Consider the following 25,904-nt stretch of genomic DNA (forward strand, 5'->3'; position numbering starts at 1 on the left):
TGACCCCTGCTGTATATTGACTGTAGAACGGGAGCTCTCGCTCTCTCTCGCTCTCTCGCTCTAATCTTGCACAGGGCCTCGCATTTCTCCAGGCGGCCCTGGTTGTAGTAGTAGTGATAGTAGCAGCAGCAGTAGTAGAGTAGTAGTAGTAGTAGTAGTGATAGTTGTAGAATTGGTAGGAGGAGGAGGATTAGAGATTGGACGGTGGAAGAGGAGTGGTAGGAGCAGGTGAATGAATGAATGAATGAATGATGGTAACATAGATTCCTTACCTGAGATCAGATGGTATCCAAATGGATTATTCCAATTCCTGGATCGCCATTCAAAAAAATCGATCCATTTTATTGATCCACCGAGTATAGTGTAAAAACACATAATCCCCGCTTGCTCTGGAAACTCCAGCGTGTGAAACTGGTCGACGGCGGTTTGCATGAGTGAGAAGTAAAACGTGGATTCCGTTTTTTTTTTTTCTCATACATTTTCATTGAGTTCAATCCAAAAGGGTGAATTACCATCTGGGAGGCGATATGGGGCGCTTTTTTCACATCTGAGCGCCTGGAGTGGTTGATTTTCCAACGGTAGACTTGGTTGATGAAATATGATTTCAGATCGCTAATAAAAAAAAAAACTAGTGAGTGGGCCTTCAACCAGCGGGGGGGTAAACCCGAGAAAGCTCGTGATGGGCAGTCAAAGTGTTAATGACATAATGACACAGCCATACCGGTGACAATGTTAGCTTTTAGTGCCAAATGATAAGAGTCTGAGGCGGAGTCTCAAAAGAGAATGTTGAATATTTATTGTGCATTAAAAATCACAACAGAGCCTCTGCTACTAGCTAACTGAACCGGAGCCTTCTGGGTAGCAAGTCCAACAACGTATAACGTATGTCCCAACAACCATTCCGTGGGTGAACTCATTGAGCATAGTTGTCAATTAATGATACTAATTCTAATCTATACAATCACCTGTTGTTGAATAAATACCATTACTTTCTCGTTATTACTAAAAAAACAGTATTATATAAAACAGTATCTGTAAAAAAAAATTAAATAAAATGTTATAATTTATATAATATAATATAATATATATATTTTTTTAAATGTATGCACTGGTATTGGATGAGTATCGGTATCGGCCAATACCCAAAGCTTAGGTATCGGAATCTGATCGGGGGGAACTGTACATTGGAGGTGGTTGGGTGGGTGGGGGGGGGGGGGGGGGGGGGGGGGGGGGGGGGGGGGTTGGGTAGGGGGTGGGTGGGGGACACTGTACAAGCAAAACTGTACATTGGAATATTGACAAAGCCATACTTGGTCATTTACTGTTCATTGGAGGGGGTTGGGTAGGACATTAGCAGGGGCCAGTTTCGAATTGCAGTCTCCGGTAGGTGTTCTTTGAGAGTGGTTTTGAAAGTGGGTAGTGATTCACATCCTTTACAGGCTTTGGGTAGGGCGTTCCACATTGATGTGGCATAATTGCGAAACGTGTTTAGTCCCTTGTTTGAGCCGAATCTGGGTTTAACATGATTTGTGGAGCTCCCTCTGGTGTTGTGATCGTGGTATTCACTGACCTTTGGGAAGTATTTTGACATGTACATGGGTACCTTGGTCGTGTAGTGTATCTTGTAGACCAGCCCAATTGCAAGTTGCTGTACTTTGTCGTCTACTCTAAGCCATCCTAGGTTGTCAAAGTGGGGCAGGGGTGAGGTGGGTTCTAGGAGTAAGGTCAAGCAGTAGTCTGACCAGTTTGTTTTGAGATGTTTGTAATTTTGTTTTTAGTGCCTTTTGAGGTGCTTTGGTACCATGCGGTGCAAGCATAGTCGTAGTACCCTTGAATGAGTGCTCCTGCCAGAGTCTTCAGGGTATTCTTGTTTACCAGAGAGGTGATCCGGTACAAGAATCGAGTTCGTTGGTTGACTTTTTTTTATTACATTGGATGCAATTTTGTCACAGGAAAGATTAGCCTCTAGGATGGAACCCAGGTAGGTAATTTCATCTTTCCTTGTGACAATATTGTCACCCACTGTAACTGCGAAGCCGGTTGTTATTTGAACCGAAGAGAATGGACTCTGTTTTGCCCATGTGTAATGATAGTTTGTTACCAGCGAGCCATATGCAGATTTTGCCTAGTTCCTAGCTGAGGGTTTTTTCAACCTGTAACTTGTTCTTGTCAGAGACCAGCAGGGCTGAGTCGTCCGCAAACAGGAACAAGTTGCAGTCACAAGCTGACGACATGTCATTTGCATAAATTAGGAACAGTAGCGGTCCTAGTATGCTTCCTTGTGGAACACCACAGCTCACACATACGGTGGGGAGGAGACTGTACATTAGGAGGGGGTGGGCGGGTGGGAGAGAAATATACATACAGTGGGGAGGAGGAGTGGTAGGAGCAGGTGTAGAGGAGGAGTGGTAGGAGTAGGATGAATAGTTTTTAAAGTCATAGTGGAGGTACAATGCTCTGCAAATATATGAATATTAACATTACCATATTAAACTGTATTGAATTTGACTCTCCCAGGTTCTGCTGACCGAGCCGCCCATGAACCCCACTAAGAACCGGGAGAAGATCACAGAGGTCATGTTTGAGACCTACCAGTTTCACGGCATCTACGTGGCGATTCAGGCAGTGCTCACTCTTTACGCCCAGGGTACGTCCACAACACCACCCTTTGATTCAAACTTCACATTTCATTGGTAAATCAAGTTAACACTAGATCAAAAATGTCTTGGGTTTAATCCCTGAATGTGCTGTTTGTCCAGTGAGCCCTATTTATGGATTGATTAATTGATTGATAACAATAACAATAATAATAATAATAATAAAACGTAATTATTATTTGTATAGCACCTTTCATACCAGAATTGCAGCCCAAAGTGCTCCACATAATGTAGACACAAAATAGGCATAACATTAACATAAAATTGCCATAATTATCAACAGGCATGAAATGAAAATTGACATTAAATTCTTTCTTATAGATTTCTGTCATTATAATCTATATAAAAAAAGAGAGAAAAGATTGTAATAGATTTCTGACAACATGAAAAGCACACTTTCACCTTTCCACACTTTATGTATAGATTATAATAGATTTCTGACATTCAAATCTATAAAAGACTATTAGCAGGTTTCTGACTAAATTAAGCAGATTGATTGATTGAGTGTGTTTGATCATGTGTCCAGGCTTGCTGACAGGTGTGGTCCTGGACTCTGGGGACGGGGTCACCCACATATGTCCGGTGTACGAGGGCTTCTCTCTGCCCCACCTCACACGGCGGCTGGACATCGCAGGACGTGACATCACACGCTACCTCATCAAGGTGGGCCACGACAAACCGCAATTTCTATATTGGACTTGCTTTTTTTTTCTTAATTGTTTTCAGCGAGCAGCTTCACTGTAACCCACCCCCCCTCACCGGACTCCCCTCCTGTGATGTGAGGGTCGCCAATGATCCGATTCTTTTGAACGGCTCTTTGGTACGAACGAAGGGAACCGAGTCATACTTTGGCGGGAGATGTTATTTTTTATTGTTTGTTGAGCCCATTTCACTGCCTGCCCTAAATCCATTCCCCTTTACGTGAACACAGGTGGATCTTGTTGTTGTGAATCTAAATATTGCATGCACTTTATTTTTCATGTCAAAAGTTGTTATGAATAGGTGCGGCTGGGTAGCGCAGTGGACTAAGCACTCGCCTACCAACGCAGGGATCTAATCCAGCTGTCAGCGGTACCTTCGGCTTGGTCAGTCGTCCCTACTAACACAATTGGCAGTGTTAGCGGGTGGGAAGCCGGTGGGGTTTGTTTCCTGGTCGTTGTAAACTGCGACTCCTACTGGTCGGTCGGGGTGCCTGTTCAGCAGGGCGGGGATCTTGGGGAAATAGCATGAACCTCCGCACACGTTACGTTCCCCCAGTGAAACTCCTCGCTGTCAGGTGAAAAGAAGCGGCTGGCGACTCCACATGTATCGGAGGAGGCATGTGGTAGTTCTACACCCTCCCCAGGCTGACAGTGGGGCAATGCGCGCAACGACCAGGAAGGGAATTGGCATAACGACCAAAAATTGGGATGGGTGAAAAATACACAAAGCCCAAAAATAAATAGAATAAAAAAATGTATTAAAAAAAGTTGTTATGAATCCTTCTATAACGCGATAAGGATATAAATGTTATTATTTAAAAAATTTTTACTGTAAGAACGAATCTGGGACGTTTTCAGAGACAGGATATGGTCGACGACAGATGACTTAATTCAGGGACTGTCTCTGAAAATCGGGGACGTCATGTCACCTTAATATAGGCCTATATTCATTCAAACTTTGGTGGCTTAATATCACACTCATGTTGCATATCACACATACATTCTAACGAGTTGACGCTTTGTTTCCAGGGGCTTTAAGTATCGAAGTTTGAATCATCCTAGTCATTATCCTAGTGATTATTCCACGGACAAAGACTTTGATTTAAGACTGATAAACCAAGTAACCCCCCCCCCCCCAAAAAGGAACAATGAGCCTCTTGGAAAGGAAACAGAGCCAAAAGATCCGGCTCCCTTCAAAGAGCCGTCATTCCCGTCACTATATACTCCTCTCCTCCTTCTTCTTCTTCCTCCATCAGCTCCTGCTGCTGCGAGGCTACGCCTTCAACCACTCAGCAGACTTTGAGACGGTGCGCATGCTGAAGGAGAAGCTGTGCTACGTGGGCTACAACATCGAGCAGGAGCAGCGCCTGGCTCTGGAGACCACAGTGCTGGTGGAGTCATACATGGTATATATGAATGAATGAATGATCATCACATTTATAGAGCGCTTTTATAGACACTCAAAGCGCTCCCCACAATGTAGGGTGGAAATTGCCTCCTTCATCACCACTGGCAGCACCCAACCTTGGGCTACGCAGGCTCAATGGCTGCCATACACTGGCACCAGGCACACGTCACACTACACAATGGCTGAATGGCTCAGGAGACAGGGATTGATATCAGCCAATTAAGGGTGGGAGGCATGATCAGGTGGCCTTGATGTCAGAGACCTGATTGGGAATTTGTCCAGGAACGTCGGGGAACCCCCTACTCTTTACGATAGACACCATGGGTGGGGGGTGTCATTGGCGGGTCATTAATATCAGTACAACAACTTGACTGGAGCCAGAGAGGAGCCCACATGCAGTGAAGCACAATAAAAATCCTAAATCCCACTTCAGAAACAGGGAAAGTGTAACTTTTTTAAGCAAAGAAAAGTTAAACTTTTTGTAATGTTTGAATTTATCACACTTGTAAAATGAGTAAGTAAAAAAAAAAAAAATATATATATTTGATTGGGTCCCATTGGTCCCAAGTCTTCATTTGACACACGACACTGACGGACTTAATTGACCCAACAAACTGAGCCAAATAGAACCATGCATATATACCCATATACCCATGATGAACAGAAAATAATTATAATTGAGAAAATTCAAAGGTTGAAACTCTTAAAACCAATGGCCACTTTGCACAGTGTATTTTAAATGAAATCTATGCAACTTCTTGACTGTATGAATGAACGGATCCTTTCCGTGTTGCAGCTGCCCGATGGCCGACAGGTGATGGTGGGGGGCGAGAGGTTCGGGGCCCCGGAGGCACTGTTCCAGCCCCACCTCATCAACGTGGAGGGAGCGGGCGTGGCCGAGCTGCTGTTCAACACCATCCAGGCTGCCGACATAGACCTCAGGTCAGACCCTGTATAATCACACTACTGTTTCTTTTCTTTTTTCAAATTATGTTTTTGGTAGATTTGTATTTGTTTGTACTACCGGGCAGTCCGGTAGAGAGAGAGAGAGAGAGAGGAAGAACGGGAGACAGAGTGGGGGGAAGACATTCGGCAAAGGACGCCGGGTCCGGGAATCGAACCCGGGTCGGCCGCTTTGCGACACAGCGCGTTACATGGGTCGCCACTTGGGTGCCCACACTACTGTTTCTTATAGAATAACAGAGCTCAGGTCAGAGACCCTGTATAATCACACTACTGTTTCTTATAGAATAACAGAGCTCAGGTCAGAGACCCTGTATAATCACACTACTGTTTCTTATAGAATAACAGAGCTCAGGTCAGTGGTAGAATCCAGCGGGTGTTATCTGGAAGTTCTATTGTAAAGTGGTAGAATCCAGCGGGTGTTATCTGGAAGTTCTACTGTAAAGCGGTAGAATCCAGCGGGTGTTATCTGGAAGTTCTACTGTAAAGCGGCAGAATCCAGCGGGTGTTATCTGGAAGTTCTACTGTAAAGCGGCAGAATCCAGCGGGTGTTATCTGGAAGTTCTACTGTAAAGCGGCAGAATCCAGCGGGTGTTATCTGGAAGTTCTACTGTAAAGCCACATGGGATGTGCAGTCTCAGGATTTACCAGGAATTCGTGAATGAGACAGAATCAAGAGTCGGGATGCTTCAAGAGTCGTTTCGTAATCTAGTAATCATATTCATTCAAACCTAATTTTCAATGTCGTCGAGACTTTACAGACATTTCAATGCACACATTTCTACAATATAACAATAATAAATATTAATAACTATCTATATAATACTTTTTTTCCACACATGGACCGCAGTCCAGAGTGCCCCACAGCAATTAGTATAAAATGAACATAGGCATAACATCAGCACACAATTAACAGAATAAAAAACAATGCATAAATTGCAGACATAAGAATAGGTCTAAAAGATAATAAAAGTAGTGCAATGTAAATGTGCAGACTTAAGAATAGGCATAAAATAAGTACAATGATGCTCAAAGGCATGTGACCCCCCCCCCCCCCCCCCCGGTCAGTCCCCCAAATACCCCACACATCAATCCCTACCACATCCCCATCCAAGACCCCCCCCCCCCCCCCCCGATAAAGCATGTCATGGCCGAAGAAAAACACAAACAGCCCGCACGCCACTCACACCGCCATGCACGGCGACGGGAATCATTGTAATATCATTGTGATCCAGTTGAATCCAGTTGAATCCTGAAGTCCCTGGCGATTCCCAGGCCTTAACGACCACCGCACGTGTCTCACTACACAGGGCAGACTTCTATAAGCACATCGTGCTGTCGGGAGGGACCACCATGTACCCGGGCCTGCCCTCGCGGCTGGAGAGGGAGATCAAGCAGCTGTATCTGGAGCAGGTGCTCAACGGAGACACTGAGAAACTATCGGTAAGAAACAAGCCGCCTACACTCAGTTTTACACACCTTTTTATTTGTGAAATAGAGTTTCCTCACCTTTTCTTTAAGCTGAAATTCATAGTGTGTAGATAATAGATTATATTATCCAGATTGATACATGATAATAATGGTATTTTAAATGTATATATATATATATATTATGTATGTGTGTGTGTGTGTAATTATTGGTGATTATCTACTACATTTCATAGTCTTCCCACCTCTTATCTTACCACTGCATCACTGGTAAGACTATTTATCAGTAGCTTTGACAGACAGACAGACAGACGTGCATGCAGAAAGGTACACATACAGTCATACCTAAGCACACACACATGGATGCACGTGTGCCCGCACACACACACACAGGCACGCACGCACGCACGCACGCACGCACGGTTCAATTTCAACTAGAGCAAGACACTTAACCCCCAACTGCTCCGGATGAGCAGGTTGGCACCTTGCAGGGTTGCCTCTGCCGTGAATGTGTGACATAAGTTCTAAAGCGCTATATAAATGCAGTATGACCTTAAAGTAGCTAATTTACCTTGTAGGAAAACAAGGACACACACACCCAATACAATATTCTATATGAATATCCTATGACTAATGATTTTCTCCTACACCATCCTCTCCCTTCTTTTTTTTCTCTATACTGCAGAAATTTAAGATTCGCATCGAGGACCCTCCCAGACGTAAGCACCTGGTGTTCCTGGGCGGGGCGGTCCTGGCCAACATCATGAAAGATAAGGAGTCCTTCTGGCTGAGCCGGGCCGAGTACCTGGAGAAAGGCATCGGAGTGCTGGATAAACTGAGAGGAGGCATCCGATGAGAACGAAACCTCATTGTTTACAAACCCTTTCGGGTGTATGTTTGTTAGTTTCAAGTTTCAAGTTTCTTTAATAGTTGTCATACAGAAGTACAGAATACTTTCATACAAAATGCTTCTTACTGTTACGCTCCAGAGACTGTGCTAGACAAGATAGTATCAAATAACATAGTATAGCATGTAAATTAGAAGTAGAAAATGAGGTCCCAGTGTTCAGTATAGACATATGTACAATGTTCGATGCAGAATAGACGTAATGAGTTACCATATAATATACAATACTATGCAGTGTACTAATGTACAATACTATATAGTGCTAAGCAGAAATGGGATGAGGTACAATTTAGGTACAATTTACAGTAAGGTGTACGAGTTGTAGTGCAATCCTTCATCAATAAATATAAAGTGTGGGGAGTGGGTGCTACAGTGTGTTTGTTTAAAGTGAGTGTGTGCTATAAAGTGTGGGGAGTGGGTGCTACAGTGTGTTTGTTTAAAGTGAGTGTGTGCGTGTGGATGTGTGTGCTATGTGCGTTTGATGGTTGTTGTTGTGTAGTGTTCATTGTTCGTTGAGCAGCCTGATGGCCTGGGGATAGAAGCTTCTTCTGAGTCTTTCTGTGCTCGCCTTGAGACTCCGGTATCGCTTGCCTGACCGCAGCAGTTCAAAGAGGCAGTTGTTCGGGTGACTGGAGTCATTAATGATTCTCTTAGCCTTGCCCCTGCACCGCTAGAGCGTTTTCTCATAATTGTATCTTAGAGGGAGCTCCAGTAGCTCACCACGTACCGCGAGTGCTATTTCAGCGCCGTGGACAACCGCGCTCGCGCGGATCTGGGGCTGAGCGCGTTCGAATCCCGGACGGCAGCCGTGCCTTTCCCAGAGTGTCTTTCCCCCCCATCTGAACCCTTTCAGCCTGCTTCTGTCGGTCGAACTTGACCAAGTATGAATGCGAAGAAAAAGCGATAAACGCTAAAAGAACCAGGTGACTGGTCAAAGTTAAAAAAATAAAATAATAATTGTATCTTAGAACGGCGGAGTGTCGTGAAGCCGTGTCGAGAGCAGAGTCCACAATGCAACGCAGCCGGCTGTGATGTGGACGCCTTCTAGTCTTTACCCTCCCGTCCTGGGCAACGGTAACGTCAGTGACGCACCGGCAACCAACTAATGTTAGCTCAGTTTGCTAATGTTAGCTCAGCTAGCTAATGTTAGTTCAGCTTGCTAATGTTAACTCAGCTAGCTAATGTTAACTCAGCTAGCTAATGTTAGCTCAGCTAGCTAATGTTAGCTCAGTTTTCTAATGTTAGCTCAGCTAGCTAATGTTAGCTCAGCTTGCTAATGTTAACTCAGCTAGCTAATGTTAACTTTAGCTCAGCTTGCTAATGTTAACTCAGCTAGCTAGCAACACCCCGGCATTTTCTTGATATGTGATTAAATGTTTCCCCCCTTGAAATACTCGAATATGTGTGGTCCCAACTATTGAGATGCTAGAGCAATGGTATGGTATTACCAATACAGGAGGGTGAGGGCTAGAAGGCGTCCACATTATGCACTGCTGCATTGTGGACCTTCTCACACGACCCACCTGACACCACGCCAGCTTTGTGAAACTCCCGCCATTCTAGAACTCTCTAGAACTCGCTCTGACCTCACGCGTGAGACTGTACACCTGAACGGGTTCACCAGAATCTGGAGGCGTAACCAATCAAATGTGTCTGCTGGAATAAATCAAAGACCCCTATTGTGCCAATAGATGAGTTAAGTTATACTTTATTTTTTTTATGTTGAATACGGCTTATGGAACTAATAAGGATAATTTCTTATCCTCTCCTCTCATCTTTATGCTGGAGTGCTCGCCACGGACTGAATTAGAGAATGTAAAATTTAACCCTTCAGACAAAGACGCATATACGTTAAAATAACTTTTGGACAGGCCCCGTATTTTGCAGCTGTAGAGTCCATCTAAATCACCTTGGAGTGTGAATGTGATACATGACGCCAACTACTCAGCCTCTACTGTCTTTAACTATGAATGAACACAACACTAACTAACCATCTTTAGATAATAAAGTACTCATCCTCTACTGTCCTTAACTATGAATGAACACAACACTGTAACTTACCATCTTTAGATAATAAAGTACTCAACCTCTACTGTCCTTAACTATGAATGAACACGACACTGTAACTTACCATCTTTGGATAATAAAGTAGTCAACCTCTACTGTCCTTAACTATGAATGAACACAACACTGTGACTTAACATCTTTAGATAATAAAGTACTCAGCCTCTACTCTCTTTAACTATGAATGACCACAATACTCCAACTTACCATCTTTAGATAATTAAGTTTGGGGACGTCTTTCATCTAAAAACTCAAAAAGGAACTTCATGGCTCTTCATCAGAGGGATTCAATTGACCTATCTCAACTCTCTTGATCCTCCAATCACAACCATCGCTTCCCTCAGATAACAAATCATGATGTTTGTCAACAGGAGCATCATCCTTTTCTCTCTTCTCATTATTTTCCATTCAGGTCGTAACCCCCCCCCTCCCCCCTTGTTTCATATGATTATTGTTGTGGTTTTCTTTTTGTCATTTATCATTTACGTATGGGTGTGTTTTAAAGCAGTCCCGTTGTGGTCAGGAGGTCTACTATACATTAAAATGAATGAACAGGCCGAAGTGAACACTGTTGACTGAACAGCCCCACGTGAGCATGGCGTGAGGGTGGGTGGTGTGCATGGACAGGGCTGGACTGGGACAAAAAAATCTGCCCTGGCATTTTTGGCCCAGACCGGCCCACCACAATCGGTCGGACACCACCCACCAGTACACCATCCTTGCGGTCCCCTTAAATATGCGTACCTACTGTACTATTCCCCAAAACCACTACAAAGCTGGGTAGTACGTGCCATGGATAAGTGGACCAGTGTACTCACTCACTCTTGGCTGAATGTAAAAACACCTGCATCATAGCAGGCTCAGGACGGGCAAAGTAGTCTACAGCCTGTTCCTCCCTGTCTCTCTCCTCCACAACCTGGCTTGTCTAGACATAAGGAGAGAGAGATGATTACAATTAACTGGTACATTCAGGTCCAGAATAGTTGGAATTCACTGACAAAGATGTGCAAAAAGCTGTACAATTTAAACAATACCATACTGGTAATGAGAAAATAGTTTATTCAATTAATGCATGGAGCTGTTCCATCTCATTTAATTTGACACTAACTACTCAGTTCATACAGATTTCAAGTATCTAAATATCAATAATGAATATTGCATAAGGTTTACACAGTTAATAGATCACCTTTTTGTTTTATATTCATGTTCAGAGAGGAATAATAGTTAGATCTTTCATCTTTGTATGTGATTTATATGGGAATTAAATCAATGGTGTGCTTGTTCGTTTGGCGAGTTTGACCTACAGTAATATGCCTATCACGTGAAGGTGCATGCTCATTGCTCAATGGACAGCACAGCAGCAAACAAAAAACGATTTGTGTAGGTGGAGAGCTACCAGATAGTAATAACAGTAAGTAATCCATACCATATATATCCTAATAGTTTCCACCATACCTGGCTGAAAATAAGTTGAGCAGTTGCAGTTGAGCTACAGGTGTTTTCGCCTACAGCCTTTTCGTTCATCTTTATCAAGGGAACCCTTATCCTAATGATTTTAATAATATTATGATGATACGATATGGACCTAGGTCACTCACAGCAACCTGGGCTTAGCCAACGCGATGCTGACAAAATAACATTAGCTAGTTAACGTTAGAATAGCCAGAGTTGCGACTGCATTAGGGAACTATGCTACAATAGCGGCTAAGCTACAAAAACAATGCCAATAGCTTATGCTGCGCTATTTGACATTGACTGACTGAGAGACCACCAGCAGTAGTTGACGGTCTCACTTTATGATAGCGTTACGAGTATGTTGTCATATTATTATCAACATTAACACATTCAGTGCCGTTCACGAGAATTCTCGTTTTTTGGGCCCCAACCGTTCAGTGCCATAAACGAAGATTCTCGTTTCTGGGTCGTTTATTTTAATCTTTAATTTTAATACCCTATTCCATCCAGGGAGCCTGGTGTTATCATAGGGAATAAGTCTGAGATCGCAAAAGTCCAATACCGCCGCCTTGTAGGATGCGGCCGGTATTGCACATCCTTTGAAACGTTGAGTCTTTGGCTGTGCGTCAATTATATAGGTCCAGGCGGACTTTTCCCAGTCGGGCATGATGCGCGGTTATAACGCATGGATTTATAAGAATCAAACACTCCTGATTCATGTTCTTTGGTGGATTATGTTGGCAACACGATCGACATCAATACTTGGAATGGCGATCAGATAATTGGAATATTCTTTTCGGGGTACATCCTAGTCAAGGTAAGGGCTATATGGTATCAATCTTGCATTGATCCAATAATGTTTTCATTGCAATTCGAGCGTATGTGTGTAACGCTACTCCATAACGTATTCCGTGGTGACGAACAAAGCATAGAAAAACTCCCCCCCTCCCCCACCCTTTCATGCATTCATGATGGAACATAATACCGATCATATGTATTTGATTTTTTTATTGTAGCGTATGTAGGGACAAAACGCCAATGGATTTGGTATAATACACATTGCGGCTTATAACCAGCCTCTCAGGAATTGGCCCGGATCATTCAGAAATAACACTCATATTCACCACGGTATAAAACGGGAACGTATGGATGGATTTTTTTTTCTTTTTTGCATCTTGACCGGAAGAAACCCAGTGTCAAATGACTATAGTATTGTATCCATAGCTATAATATAGAATATAGTTATAGCTCTACAAACAAGGTGACGGACTACATTGGTTTAATGGGTGGCATTAGCATAGCCGTTTCCCAGAAGAGGCGTGGCACAGAATGTGTTAATTGAATTAATCATCAGCATGTCATCATGGCATGTCACACACACACTACCTCCCTGCGAGCCTCTGAGCGGCGTCTGATCTGATACAAGAACAGAGAGAGAGGACATAGAGGAAGGGGTGGGGCTTAGTAAGAGATGTGATTGGGCCAGCCCAGTGTCAGTATAGAAAATTAACAAATGGGCCGCTGCCCCTGCTTTATGGGCCGGTCGTTGACCACATTTTTTGAAATTTTCTTTTATAAATCAAATCATATCGGCCCCAAGATGCGTCGGCCCACCGGGAAAATGCCCGGTATGCCAGATTACCAGTCCAGACGTGTGCATGGATACATATGTACTACTGGATAATATGTGTGATTATCAATGATACATGCCATACAATAAAAAAGGACTGGATAACGGCAAGACTTAGAATCAGTGAGATAGGTCACTATTGAATTTCAATGCAGCATTATAGTAATAATAGCCATAATAACAATAATTAGGTTCAACACGGGGAGAAAAAAAGTTTTGCTTTATTGTTAACGGATAAGAAACACTGATTATTTGAAGTGATTTGCTGCCCCTTGGTGGCTAGTCTCATTACGATGGACAAAGTTATTATATTATACCACAAAAACGCCATCTTACGGCATTATGGACAGATACTGTATTGCAATTTTATTGCGCTATTGAATAAAGTCACAAAATACAATTGTGTGTTTTACATAAAAAGAAATCGTGATTTCATTAGCAACAATTAACACATGCGTGACAGCGCACTACATTCGCAATACCTTTACATGTTCACTACATTCGCACGATCATATACATTTACGTCAAATGAAATGGCATGCAATAATATTCAAAACACCCCACTGTTTTCAAATAAACTTCCTGCCGATAACGATCTGTTGAGAATCCGGCATATTCCTGATATGCATCCCACAATTCAACATAGTTATTATAATACACAACGTGTTCATAAACAATGTCATTGGATTTGAACAGTCAGTTGGCAACGATGATTTGCAGCAGGAGCCACAGATAGCAGGTGACTTTACCTTTACATTCAGCCAATCAGGATGAAGGATGACATGGTCCCAGGTTATTGGCATTGGTCATATTGTCCTCCCCTCAGTCCTCTTGTTATGTTGTTTTATAATAGCACAGCAAAGAAACATAAAGAGAACGTAAAACTGAGACATTCAGTGACATTGAGTGAAATGGGGAGAAACTAAACATAAAAAGTGATGTGAATGTCTTTTTGAGGTGTCCTGACGGCCATGTCCTGCAACTGTATACGTTTGAAGCTGGCATCTATGCTGTTGCATGTCTTTCTGCCCTCCATCTTTTCTGTGCCTGCCACAATTGACCATATTCACACAGCGGCCATTTTGCCCTTATGTCATGCTCAGGTTGGATTCCTTTCACACGGCGGCCATTTTTTGCTCTTACGCCATGCTCAGGTTGGGATTCCTTTCCACTCGGTTCAGGGTGGAAAAGAATCCCAACCTGAGCATGGCGTAAGAGCAAAAATGGTTCAGGTAGAAAATAATTCCAACCTGAGCAAAATGGCTGCTGTGTGAATATGGTCAATTGTGGCAGGTCAATGGAGTGTCCACATAACCCTCTGAGGTATTGATTGATTGATTGAAAACTTTATTAACAGATTGCAGAATGGGTACAATATAGTACGGCTCAATACAAAACAACTGCTAAGAGGATGCAAAAAGACTTTCGTCTCATTTACATCGGGGTCCCCCATTTTCAATTAATCAGTATGACGTTTGTTTCCCTGAACATTCCTCGGAATTCTATTTTGGAATTCTGGAACCCAAGTGTTCAATATTCGGTTCTCAAAATTCTAAATGACACTGGTGTGATCGTTTACCTCAGAGGGTTAAATACAGTTCCAGTGGTTGTCAAAATGAATGTCCGCCGCTTGTTTCCCCCCCAAACCTGGGAGCTTAGCTCGACTTATCACGGCAGAGTCATCAACATCACACCTTTAGAATCACAAAATGGCTTCCTCCTGGAATGCGTGAAAATTAACTCTCCTGTTGGCCTCCAATTGTCCTGTTCTTACCACCATCCACACAAAATATAGTCCTTTATGGATGACCGCGAACACATTTTGCACTCTCTTTACTTTGGTATTGAGGTTTGGTCTTGACTATTTTACTGAGCATAAATCATCCCGTTCCTTTCAAACAGCGTTGTTTACATCCGACCCCCGAACCTGATCTTTTAGATCAATGCAGAGCTATATAGAGAAAGGGTTACATCACAGAGGTGGTCAATTTGCCTTTGCATGTGTCATACAGAAGATTATTTTTTGTTGCCATGGCAACAGTAGCCTCTTGGACATTCTCTTTTGGAATATGCGAGTCCACGCATATTTTGAATGATGTAATCCTTTCAATGTATGCCTCTGGGTCCATATCCCAAATGACACCCAATTCCACTTCCATTATTATTCCATTATGTTCCATGTGACAAAAAGTACACTCCTTTTTAATGAGGAACCACTAAGCGGCACAAAGTACAACTCTTCTGACAATGGCCCTCACTGTTGGTCCGGTTCTGTTCTGTATGTTGGTCCATAGCGAGGAATAGTGCACCGTTTGAGATCCACTCCTAGTCTCTTAGAAGGGCTGTGGCTTTTTGACAACACGTCCGGACCCACAACGAGACACAAGACAGCGGCTTTTTATATATACATTTTTTATAGTAAACGAGACAGAGAGAAAGAGATGGGACGAGAGAGGGAGAGAGAAGCTAGATCCCCTCTCCTCCTCCTCCTCCTCCTCTGCTCCTCCTTCTCCTTCACCCATCCACCCACCCCCCCCCTCCCACTCACTCCTCACACACCGACTCGCTCAGGTCCACGGCGCCCCCTCTGGTGAGCCGCCTCATCTTGCTGAAGTCGTGGTCGGTGCGCAGGTAGGAGAGCGAGGGGCCTCCCTCGCTGTGGCCGCCGGCCAGGTCCCGGGGCTGCGCCTGCGGGGGCAGCGGCCTCATCTCCCCGCCGCTGCGCCAGTACAGCACGTAGCCCTGGGGGTCCGACACGCCGAAAGTGGCAGCGCACAGCTGGGCCAGGGCCTGGCAGCTCTCCCCGGCACGCCACTGCAATGTCTGCACCGCGCTCCGCTCCCCGTCCTGGAAGAGTATCCGAACGCACCTCTGGAGAGAGAGAGCGAGAGGGACATGTAATTACTGTACATGTGCGAAAACAAACGGAGGTCAAGATGCTTGTGGAGGGAGGTTGAACTAGGTGGGAGGGAGAGAGGGAGAGAGAGAGAGAGAGAGAGAGAGAGAGAGAGATAGAGAGAGAGAGCAAGAGAGAGAGAGAGAGAGAGAGAGAGAGAGAGAGAGAGAGAGAGAGAGAGAGAGAGAGAGTGCCAGAGAGCAAGAGGAGAAATGCACGAGCGTCCGGATGGACAAGTGGCACGATACGTGATTCATGCTCAGAGGCATCGAGGTGGCCGATACCCCTCGTCTGTGTGGAACGACATGCCACCCCAGTCGGCGTGGGATCAAACCCTGCTGAAACCTCCCACCTCCTGTATCTCCCATCTACTCTGGGCTCCCTCTCAGCCTTCCTACTAAAAAGATGATGCAATTTGTACACTTTCTAAAGAAATAAGAAAAGATAGAGCAATGCTGCCACCACCCACCCAACACACACACACGCACGCACGCACGCATGCACGCACGCACGCACGCACGCACTAAGATGGTTTAGATAAACAACATTTCATTAATATAAAATGAAACAAGAGTAGAACACACTAAGATCAAACTGGCTTAGATAAACAACATTTCATTAATATAAAATTAAACAAAGACGCCACAAACTAATTAATACGGCATAGTGAGAAACTCCACATCAAGCCACCAGGATAGGATTGTAAACAAATTAGTGGTCAAACATGATCCAGGTTCTGCTGCCTTGATGTTCTGACAAAGTTTTGACGCTCTCAGCATAGACGCCACTCTACCAACAAGTGTTGCCATTTTATACATAAAAAGCTTGCATACAGAGCGTACAATGATGATCTAAATGGTCTTACCATGACAGTTTCAACACTCTTACACACATAGCACCATGCATACTGTACCACAGCCATTATGTAATGTTAGAACCACCTACAGATGCCTTCACAACCCGCTCTCGCTCTCTCTCTCTCTTTCAAACTCGCACACACACATGCCATTAGCCAAATATCCCAACTTAAAAAAAAACATTGGGAAACCCATCCAGATACTGCCACACACGCACATACCACAATCCTACATACACACACATCATAATCCCATATACACCTGGACCAACACACACACACACACACACACACACACACACACACACACACACACACACACACACACACACACACACACACACACACACACACACACACACACACACACACACACACACACACGTAACAACATGAACTTACAGAGTTGCTGAGCTCCTCGCTGTCCGTGTGCATGTTGTGCTTGCCTGCTTCAGATAGATGCTGCTCAGTAAATCTCATGTTATCTGACCGCCCACCTCCTCATTCAGATAGATGCTGCTCAGTAAATCTCATGTTATCTGACCGCCCACCTCCTCATGCTTGGCTCTGTGGTCCGTCCCCGTGTCAGAGGAGGCTCTGACTGCCGGGTGAGTAGATCAGCTATTTGAAGCCAGCGGGAGGAGCCTCGTGAGCCCAGGAGGGGGAGAATAAACCTGCTGTGGAGGACAATGAGCCAGCCTGCCTGACTGCCTGCCTGCCTGTCCACGGCATCCGGTGGGCCAATATATTAAAGATTCAGTACAATGAAAATTGTGTTTTTTAACAGAGGGTGTAAAAATTGCCCAAAGCATTGTTGTTGTGGTTGTGGTTGCTGTTGTTGTTGTTGATATTGTTGCTGTTGCTGCTGTTGATATTGTTGCGGTGGCTGTTGATATTGTTGCTGCTGTTGTTGCTGTTGCTGTTGATATTGTTGCTGTTGTTGTTGCTGTTGCTGTTGATATTGTTGCGGTGGCTGTTGATATTGTTGCTGCTGTTGTTGCTGTTGCTGTTGATATTGTTGCTGTTGTTGTTGCTGCTGTTGTTAACACATTCCCGGCCATTAGATTAGACGTGACGTTGTTTGTAGAGCTAAATCTATATTTTCTATTATAGCTATGTATCCATTGTCATTGTCAATTGACAGTATAAACCTTCCCTTCAATATGCCATAAAGAATTTTTTTTCATCAATACGTTCCTGTTTTATAGCGTAATGAATATGAGCGTTACATGGGAATGAATGAATGAATGAATGAATGAATGAATGAATGAATGAATGAATGAACGAATGAAAATTTATTAATGAAAAAGTTTATTTTTGAACATGTATTCTTCATATTCCTCCAAACAAATCACGGTATCTAGCTCCGTCAAACAGAACAATCATAACAACAAATTTTATTTTTATTTTTTAAAACAATTCAAAAAACATTCAAAAAAAGGAATTATAAACAAGAGTCAAGTCAAGAGCAATGTATTTAGTTAGCAGACATGTCCAAAAAGGAGTAGAGGGAAGCTAAGCTTATTGATCCCTACCCCCTTACATTTACATTTGTTCTTCCATTCATTTTACTAGTTATAACATAATTTAGTATAATACAATATAGAATATACTTTTACTTATAGTACGAAAAGAAAAAAACTTGATTCACATGACAGCAGTGAATACAGTACAAACTAAGATTACTTAGTTTATCCTCATTACTCATTTCTGTATTTCTCTAATGTGTATTTTTTTAAGCTGCTTTTTAAATTGTGCCATATATTTACTCAGTTTGATGTATTCAGGTAAAATATTCCACAACTTCACTCCACAAACAGATATGCACATGCTTTTCAGCGTAGTGTGTACCATTGGTTGTTTAAGATTCCCTCTCCCTCTTAAGTTATATTCTCCTTCCCTGTCTCTGAACAATTTTTGAATGCTGCCTGGGATTAGTTTGTATCTGGCTTTGTATACAATGAGGGCAGTTTTGAAATCAACTAGGTCCATACATTTCAATGTTTGTAGCTTTATAAATAAGTTATTGGTGTGTTCATAATACCCTACATTGTTGATTATTCTTCTTGCTTTTTTTTGCATGGTTTGTAGGTATTACCCCACACCTCCGCACAATAGTTCATATGTGGTAGGAAGAGTGTACAGTTTCATGTTTCAAGTTTCAAGTTTCTTTAATAGTTGTCATACAGAAGTACAGAATACTTTTATACAAAATGCTTCTTTCTGTTACGCTCCAGAGACTGTGCTAGACAAAAGATAAGTATGAAATAAAATAGTATAGCATGTAAAAATAGAAGTAAAAAATAGAAGTCACGTACGTAGACACAGTGTTCAGTATATACATATGTACAATGTTCGATGCAGAATAGAAGTAACTGAGTTACCATATAATATACAATATACTATGCAATATACTAATATACAATATACTATATAGTGCAAAGCAGAAATGGGATGAGGTACAATTTAGGTACAATTTACAGTAAGGTGTACTGAGGTATGGGTTGTAGTGCAAATCCCTAAAGTGTGTTTAGGTGTTCTAAAGTGTGGAGAGTGGATGCTGCAGTGTGTTGTTTGTTTAAAGTGAGTGTGTGCGTGTGGATGTGTGTGTTTGATGGTTGTTGCATAGTGTTAATGTTCGTTGAGCAACCTGATGGCCTGGGGATAGAAGCTTCTTCTGAGTCTTTCGGTGCTCGCCATGAGACTCCGGTATCGCTTGCCTGACCGCAGCAGTTCAAAGAGGCAGTTGTTTGGGTGGCTGGAGTCCTTGATAATTCTCTTAGCCTTACCCCTGCACCGCTTGTTGTAAATGTTCTGGAGGGTGGGAAGCCCCCCTCCAATTGTGCGTTCGGCTGAACGTGCCACTCTCTGTAGTATACTGTATACAGTACAGTGTATACAGTGTTTTTTTTGTGGTTTAGAATGTGTCTTATCTTACATAAAACACCAACACTCCGTGCCAATTTAGTCCTGACATTTGACCTGAGGTTTCCAGTTGAGTGTGTGGTCTATTATTACACCCAGAAATGTATTCTCAAATACCCTTTCCAGTTTAATACTATCAATCATTAGTTCGACCGGTGTGTTTTCTTGTATATCACGTTTACCAAATATCATGAATATTTTTTTTTTAAATATTTAATGATAATTTATTTGCATCAAACCACACTTTCAGATTGGATAGCTCAGCTGCGACATTCTTTAACAGCATTTGGAGGTTCTCTCCCTCACAGAAGAAATTTGTATCGTCAGCAAAAATTACATTTTTCAATATTTTGTACGCATTACCTATATCATTTATATACAGTATGAATAGTTTCGGGCCCAGAATTGACCCTTGTGGCACACCACAGATTATGTTTGACTAAGTGGACCTGTACTCCCCCAATTGCACAAACTGTTGTCTTTGTTCTAAGTAACTTTTTAACCATTTGAGCCCTACTCCTCTGATCCCATACCTTTCCAATTTTAGTAGTAGAATATCATGATTTATATTGTCAAACGCCTTCTTCAGATCTATGAAGACCCCTATTGCAAACTTCTTATTATCAATTATGCTTGTCAGTTCTTCTACTAAGTCCATTAGTGCCAAATTAATGACATTATGATTCGATCTAAATCCATATTGACTGTCTATAAGTAATGCGTGTTTATCAATGAAACTGTCCAATCATGAAGCAAATAATTTTTCCATTATCTTTGAGAACTGGGAAAGGAGAGAAACCGGCCTGTAATTGGTGAATAGATTTTTCTCACCTGCTTTGAAGATCGGTATCACTTTTGCAGTTTTCATTTGGTGGGGAAGGCACCCAGTTTGAATGAGAGGCTACATATATGCACTAAAGGGTCTGCTTACTTGTTTAATTAAGGTAATGTCAATGCCGTTCCAATCTCTTCATGTTTTATTCTTAAAATTGTTCACAGTATCAATAATTTCACATGTATCCGTATTTCTCAAGAAGATAGTACATGGGTTTCGTTCTTCAAAATAATTAGAAACACCTCCCCCTTGTGGCGGGGTTATCTCCTCTGCCAGTTTGGGCCTCACATTAACAAAGAATCTTGAACCCTTCTGCCACCTCATTTTTCTTACTTACTGACTTTCCCCTCATCTATAAATTCATCTGGAAAGCCAGAACTAGTTGATTTATTTCTTATAATTGAGTTTAATATATTCCATGTTCCCTTTATGTTATTTTAATTTTTTTCTAATACATTATTATAGTATTCTTTCTTACATTTTCTAACAATATCAGTTAGTTTATTTTTGTATAGTTTATACTTAATTTCTTTCTCTTTATTTCTATGTTTTATAAATTCTCTATATAATGTGTTCTTTTTTTGCAAGCATTCAACAGACCTCCTGTAATCCAGGGTTTGTCAGGTCTTTTAGCATTTGTTCTACTTTGCTGCATTGGACAGCTTCTGTCATATAACAGCAGAAACATATTGAGAAAAGAATCATAAGCAGAATCCACATCTACTGATTCATATACATTTCTCCAATCCTGTGATAATAGTTCTTTTCTGGGATAATCTGGGAATTATCTGGGATAATTCCTGCAAAGCTAGTTATAAGGCGCTAAGCTAATAACGTTAAATCGATTGGCGTTTTGTCCCTACACAAGCTACAATAAAAAATTAAAATGCATATGATCAGTATATTATGTTCCATCATGCATGCATGAAAGGGGGGGGGGGGGCGTTTCTGATGAATTGATTGTCAATAACGGCATTCGTTAGTACAACAGCATACGCTGAGATGGCTATGAAAAAAATGCACAACCAAGCTGAAATTGACGTTAAATTGCTCTTACCTGTGGCCGGTGAGATTACAAAAAGAATATTTCAATTATTTGATTGCCATCCGCTAGATCGTATGTCTATTTGGCCCACGCCATAACCCCCCACAGCATATTGAATCTGGCGTCCCGAAAGCGATTCAATGCGATCGGGTATACCCCTTGGTCCACGTTACTCAAAAACTCCGCCCGGATGACTTTCAATGACGCACAGAGTCATACAGAGTCAGAAAGGAAGTGCGACGGCCCTGGGATGTGGGGGAGCCCTGTTTCTGGGGGTGGATGGCAGGAGGGGGGGGGGGGCCCTCTCATGGAGGTCTGGGAGGCTGAGCGCGGCCGAATTCAAGGGGCCCATGTGGATGTACTGTTGTGTTGTTGATGTCATTGTAGGTATGGTGTAAGTGTTGTTTGTCTATAAATGTTAACACTTTGATCGCCATGGGTTAAATTCATAATTTACCATCCCTCACCAGCTCTATTTGTCTATGGAGAAGTTCCCCTTCTTTGCAGGGCTATAACTTTTTAAATTCTATTGCTACATTGCCATTATTATGGCCCATTCAATGTCCTATATGTATTGTTCAGGGTGTAGCAACGTTAAACTTTTTCATTCACATATTCATACTAAAATATGGTCTAAAGTATAAGTATGTTTTTATCGTTTTCTGCAGCTTTCTTTAGAACGTGATTTATAGCCCTAAATGCATTATATTGATGATCAAATACAGTTTGGTAGGAATCTGTGCGAGATAAAAAGTTTCAACTGGACGTGGTTCTAGATGTTTCTACACATCATCTGATGATGACCGGATGGGCGGGGGATCGTTTATAATTCCGTGGGCAGCGTTAGATGATTCATCCAGAGTGGGTCATATGTTCATCAGATCAGTTAGTATAGAATACGTTAGAATATAACGCTGAATCTTACCGTGGCTTCCTCGCGCCGCTGGCAGATGAGCGTGGAACAGATTTTTTTCTATTATGGGATGTAGAAATGCCCGATCCATTTCCAGGTTGTATAATAGTATATACGTCCAAATAACGTTGTTTATTGAGTTATGGCGAGCTATCTATTATCCAGTGTTTCAAGATGGAGTCGCGGGAGCTATAGAGAGTGGCCGGACCACATTTGGATGAGTACTACCGGTTCAAAGGTTAATATCCGGTTGGCGATCTGCCGATCGGCCACCAGATGGCGCTCTTGAACCGCTAGAGAGTTGAGAGGAGATCAGCACTGTGTCTTAGGGCTCCGGAAAGGAAATATGGCTCTGAATGATGTGAAAACTCGTTCCCGGCGATCATAGTGTTAATAAAAAATGTAAGAAAAAAAAAAAAAGGAAGTGGACATCGGCTGCATAACACCAGGCGGCGGTATTTCATTTCATTTCAAACCTTTATTTATACTCGTGAAAGCATTGGACCTTTGCGATCTCAGACACATTGCATATGGTACCACAGCCATCCTGGGTGATTTATGAATAGAAATAGCGAATAAAATAAATAACGATCCAATAACGTATATATACGTGGTTTGCATTATTCGATTGGCGGACAAACACGTATATATGCGGGAACGCCGCTGAATGAGTTAATGCTGTTGTTGTTGATGTTGATGTTGCTGTTGATATTGTTGCTATTGTTGTTGCTGCTGTCGTTGCTGTTGTTGCTGTTGTTGTTGCTGTTGATTAGTTAATTTTACTGGTTCAAAAACATCACAGCAGCTGTGACAATTTAAGGAGCTCCCATAGTCATGTACGGTCCGCTCGACTATGGGAGCAGCTTTATGTATCACCTGCACAGGTTAGCCAACGTTAACCTCCCATAGCAACCGACCACACTGGTCCCACGCTGGTACATGAAACATCTTAAAGCTTCATGTATTTTGATACTAACTTCTCCTTTCAGTGAACAGAAGGCCACGCCCCCTCAACATACTGAGAGCTGGCTCAGAGAGGCTGCACTAGTTACAACCAATCAAATGATACATCTGAAGCTGAAAATTCTTAGATTCTGTTGTTTGCATATAAAGCAATAAATGGTCTGGCCCCACCCTACCTCACCGAGATCCTGCACCCCTACACCCCATTACGGTCTCTGAGGTCTGCTGACCAGTCCCTCCTTGTTGTCCCCAAATCCAGGCTAAAGAACAGGGGGGACTGTGCGTTTGTGGTTATAGCAGTAGCGGCTAATGGATGCTTCGCCACTAGGGGCGCTATACCAAACATTTTGCAAACATGTACAAGGCACGCATTGGCGAATATTATCACCATTGCCATCGATCAATATCACAGTCAGTCAAATGCAACCACGTTTCCAATAGCCCAACACAAACACGCACATCTCTCTCTCTCTCTCTCTCTCTCTCTCTCTCTCTCTCTCTCTCTCTCTCTCTCTCTCTCTCTCTCTCGCTCTCTCGCTCTCTCGCTCTCTCTCTCTCTCTCTCTCTCAGATGATGTCAGATCCATTCAATAATAATCACATTTGTATATCTCGTCATTTTAAACAAGTTACCATTCATTGTCTGAGTGGTTATGCCCCACACGCGGCGAAATTAGAGAGAGAGAGAGAGAGAGAGAGAGAGAGAGAGAGAGAGAGCGAGAGAGAGAGAGCGAGAGAGAGAGAGAGAGAGAGAGAGAGAGAGAGAGAGCGTTAGTTAAGCATTAGCTGAGTGGCTAACAGCAGCTAAAGTTAGCTGAGTTGGCTAAGAGAGAGAGAGAGAGAGAATTAACTCACTTTGTTTAATTGAAACGTGGTCCAGCCGGAGGGCTTAATAAAGTGTATGTCCACTGACTGTCCCCCAGACTGTTGTCGATGTATATCCATTCCACTCACTGCCCACTGTCCAGACTCCAGACTGAATCACAAGTTCACAACACACAGCTTCGAACATGTTGCAAACTGTGGCTAAGGAAAAAACTGGCATCGCCGCGTCGGCCAATCAGCCCGGGCCGAGAAATACAAACAAATCAGTCAATCAAGTCACTTCCTGTTCCTGAAAACGAGTATTTTTTTATTTTATATAGTAACGTTATATTGTGCATTGGAAACACAAACATACTTAAAATGAGTAAATATTATTAATTTTAAACATGTTTATATTATTTATAGGGCTATAAAACAAAAAACAAAAAGATAATTTTTCTTGTTCTACTCTCATATAACCAGGGGCCTGAAGGGGGGGCGGCGCCCGTGCGCCCCTAGTGGCGAGCCGCCACTGGGTTATAGCCCCCAAACTCTGGAACGAGTTGCCTCCCCACATTAGGCTGGCCCTAACGCTCCCAATGTTTAAATCCCATCTAAAAACACATCTGTTCTCCCTAGCATTTAAAAACATTTACAGTCTGCTGCCGGAATCTGTTTGTAGTTCTGTGTGCATTGTATTGTGATTCGTCTGTGTGTGTTTTACTATATTGATTGATTGTGAAGCACTTGTCAACCTTGTTGTTTTTAAACATGCTACTGTATATAATTAAAGTTGGATTGGATTGGAAAGAAATTACACTCCTGACATTAACATTCCACAATGAGCTTTCTCTGACTGAATTAACATCATTGTACTGGTTCTTTAATGTGGGACAGGGGAGTGAGTGAGTGAGTGAGTGAGTGAGTGAGTGAGTGAGTGAGTGAGTGAGTGAGTGAGTGAGTGAGTGAGTGAGTGAGTGAGTGAGTGAGTGAGTGAGTGAGTGAGTGAGTGAGTGAGTGAGTGAGTGAGTGAGTGAGTGAGTTAGTGAGTGGAAGAATTTGCTATATGTGTAATATAGTGATTGAGTGGTGTGCATGTGTGAGCATTTCTGTGTGAGTGTGTGTGTACCTGTGTGTATATGTGAGTGTGTGTACCTGTGTGTATGTGTGAGTGTGTGTGTACCTGTGTGCGAGTGTGTGTGTGTGTGTGAGTATGTGTGTACCTGTGTGTGTGTGTGTGTGTGTGTGTGTAGTGCACGAGCGGGAGCGTGGGTGTAAGTCCAGTGCTCTTAAATCATTGGATTTACCTCTAAAATGTCTAAAAACGAATCCTCTCAAATGAAAAACTAAACGGAGTCGCGTCCCCTGGCTTCATGTAAAGCAGTAAATCCCAGGTGGTGTCAGTTCCGACGGAGCTACTGGTGTAACATGTTTTACAGCATGGAAGGTGTTGCA

The 25,904-nt window shown here is 42.7% G+C and overlaps 2 protein-coding genes across 2 annotated transcripts in view; one reads left to right on the forward strand and one right to left on the reverse strand.

Moving 5' to 3' along the window:
* The window catches only part of LOC311227393 (actin-related protein 2), an 18,608-nt gene extending 8,384 nt beyond the window's left edge, over positions 1 to 10,224 (forward strand). Inside the window, 6 exon segments of the mRNA XM_084313017.1 lie at positions 2,518 to 2,647; positions 3,184 to 3,320; positions 4,615 to 4,764; positions 5,563 to 5,708; positions 7,040 to 7,172; positions 7,843 to 10,224. Coding sequence (XP_084169143.1) covers positions 2,518 to 2,647; positions 3,184 to 3,320; positions 4,615 to 4,764; positions 5,563 to 5,708; positions 7,040 to 7,172; positions 7,843 to 8,013 — 867 coding nt within the window. The 3' untranslated portion in view covers positions 8,014 to 10,224.
* A 5,533-nt stretch (positions 10,225 to 15,757) lies between these two features.
* The window catches only part of rin1b (Ras and Rab interactor 1b), a gene marked incomplete at its 3' end in the record, with an annotated part of 194,846 nt that continues 184,699 nt past the window's right edge, over positions 15,758 to 25,904 (reverse strand). Inside the window, 3 exon segments of the mRNA XM_084312163.1 lie at positions 15,758 to 15,847; positions 15,850 to 15,858; positions 15,860 to 16,084. Coding sequence (XP_084168289.1) covers positions 15,758 to 15,847; positions 15,850 to 15,858; positions 15,860 to 16,084 — 324 coding nt within the window.

The sequence above is a fragment of the Notolepis coatsorum genome, assembly GCF_963971535.1.
Source record: "Notolepis coatsorum genome assembly, chromosome: 4".
Classification (NCBI taxonomy): domain Eukaryota; kingdom Metazoa; phylum Chordata; class Actinopteri; order Aulopiformes; family Paralepididae; genus Notolepis; species Notolepis coatsorum.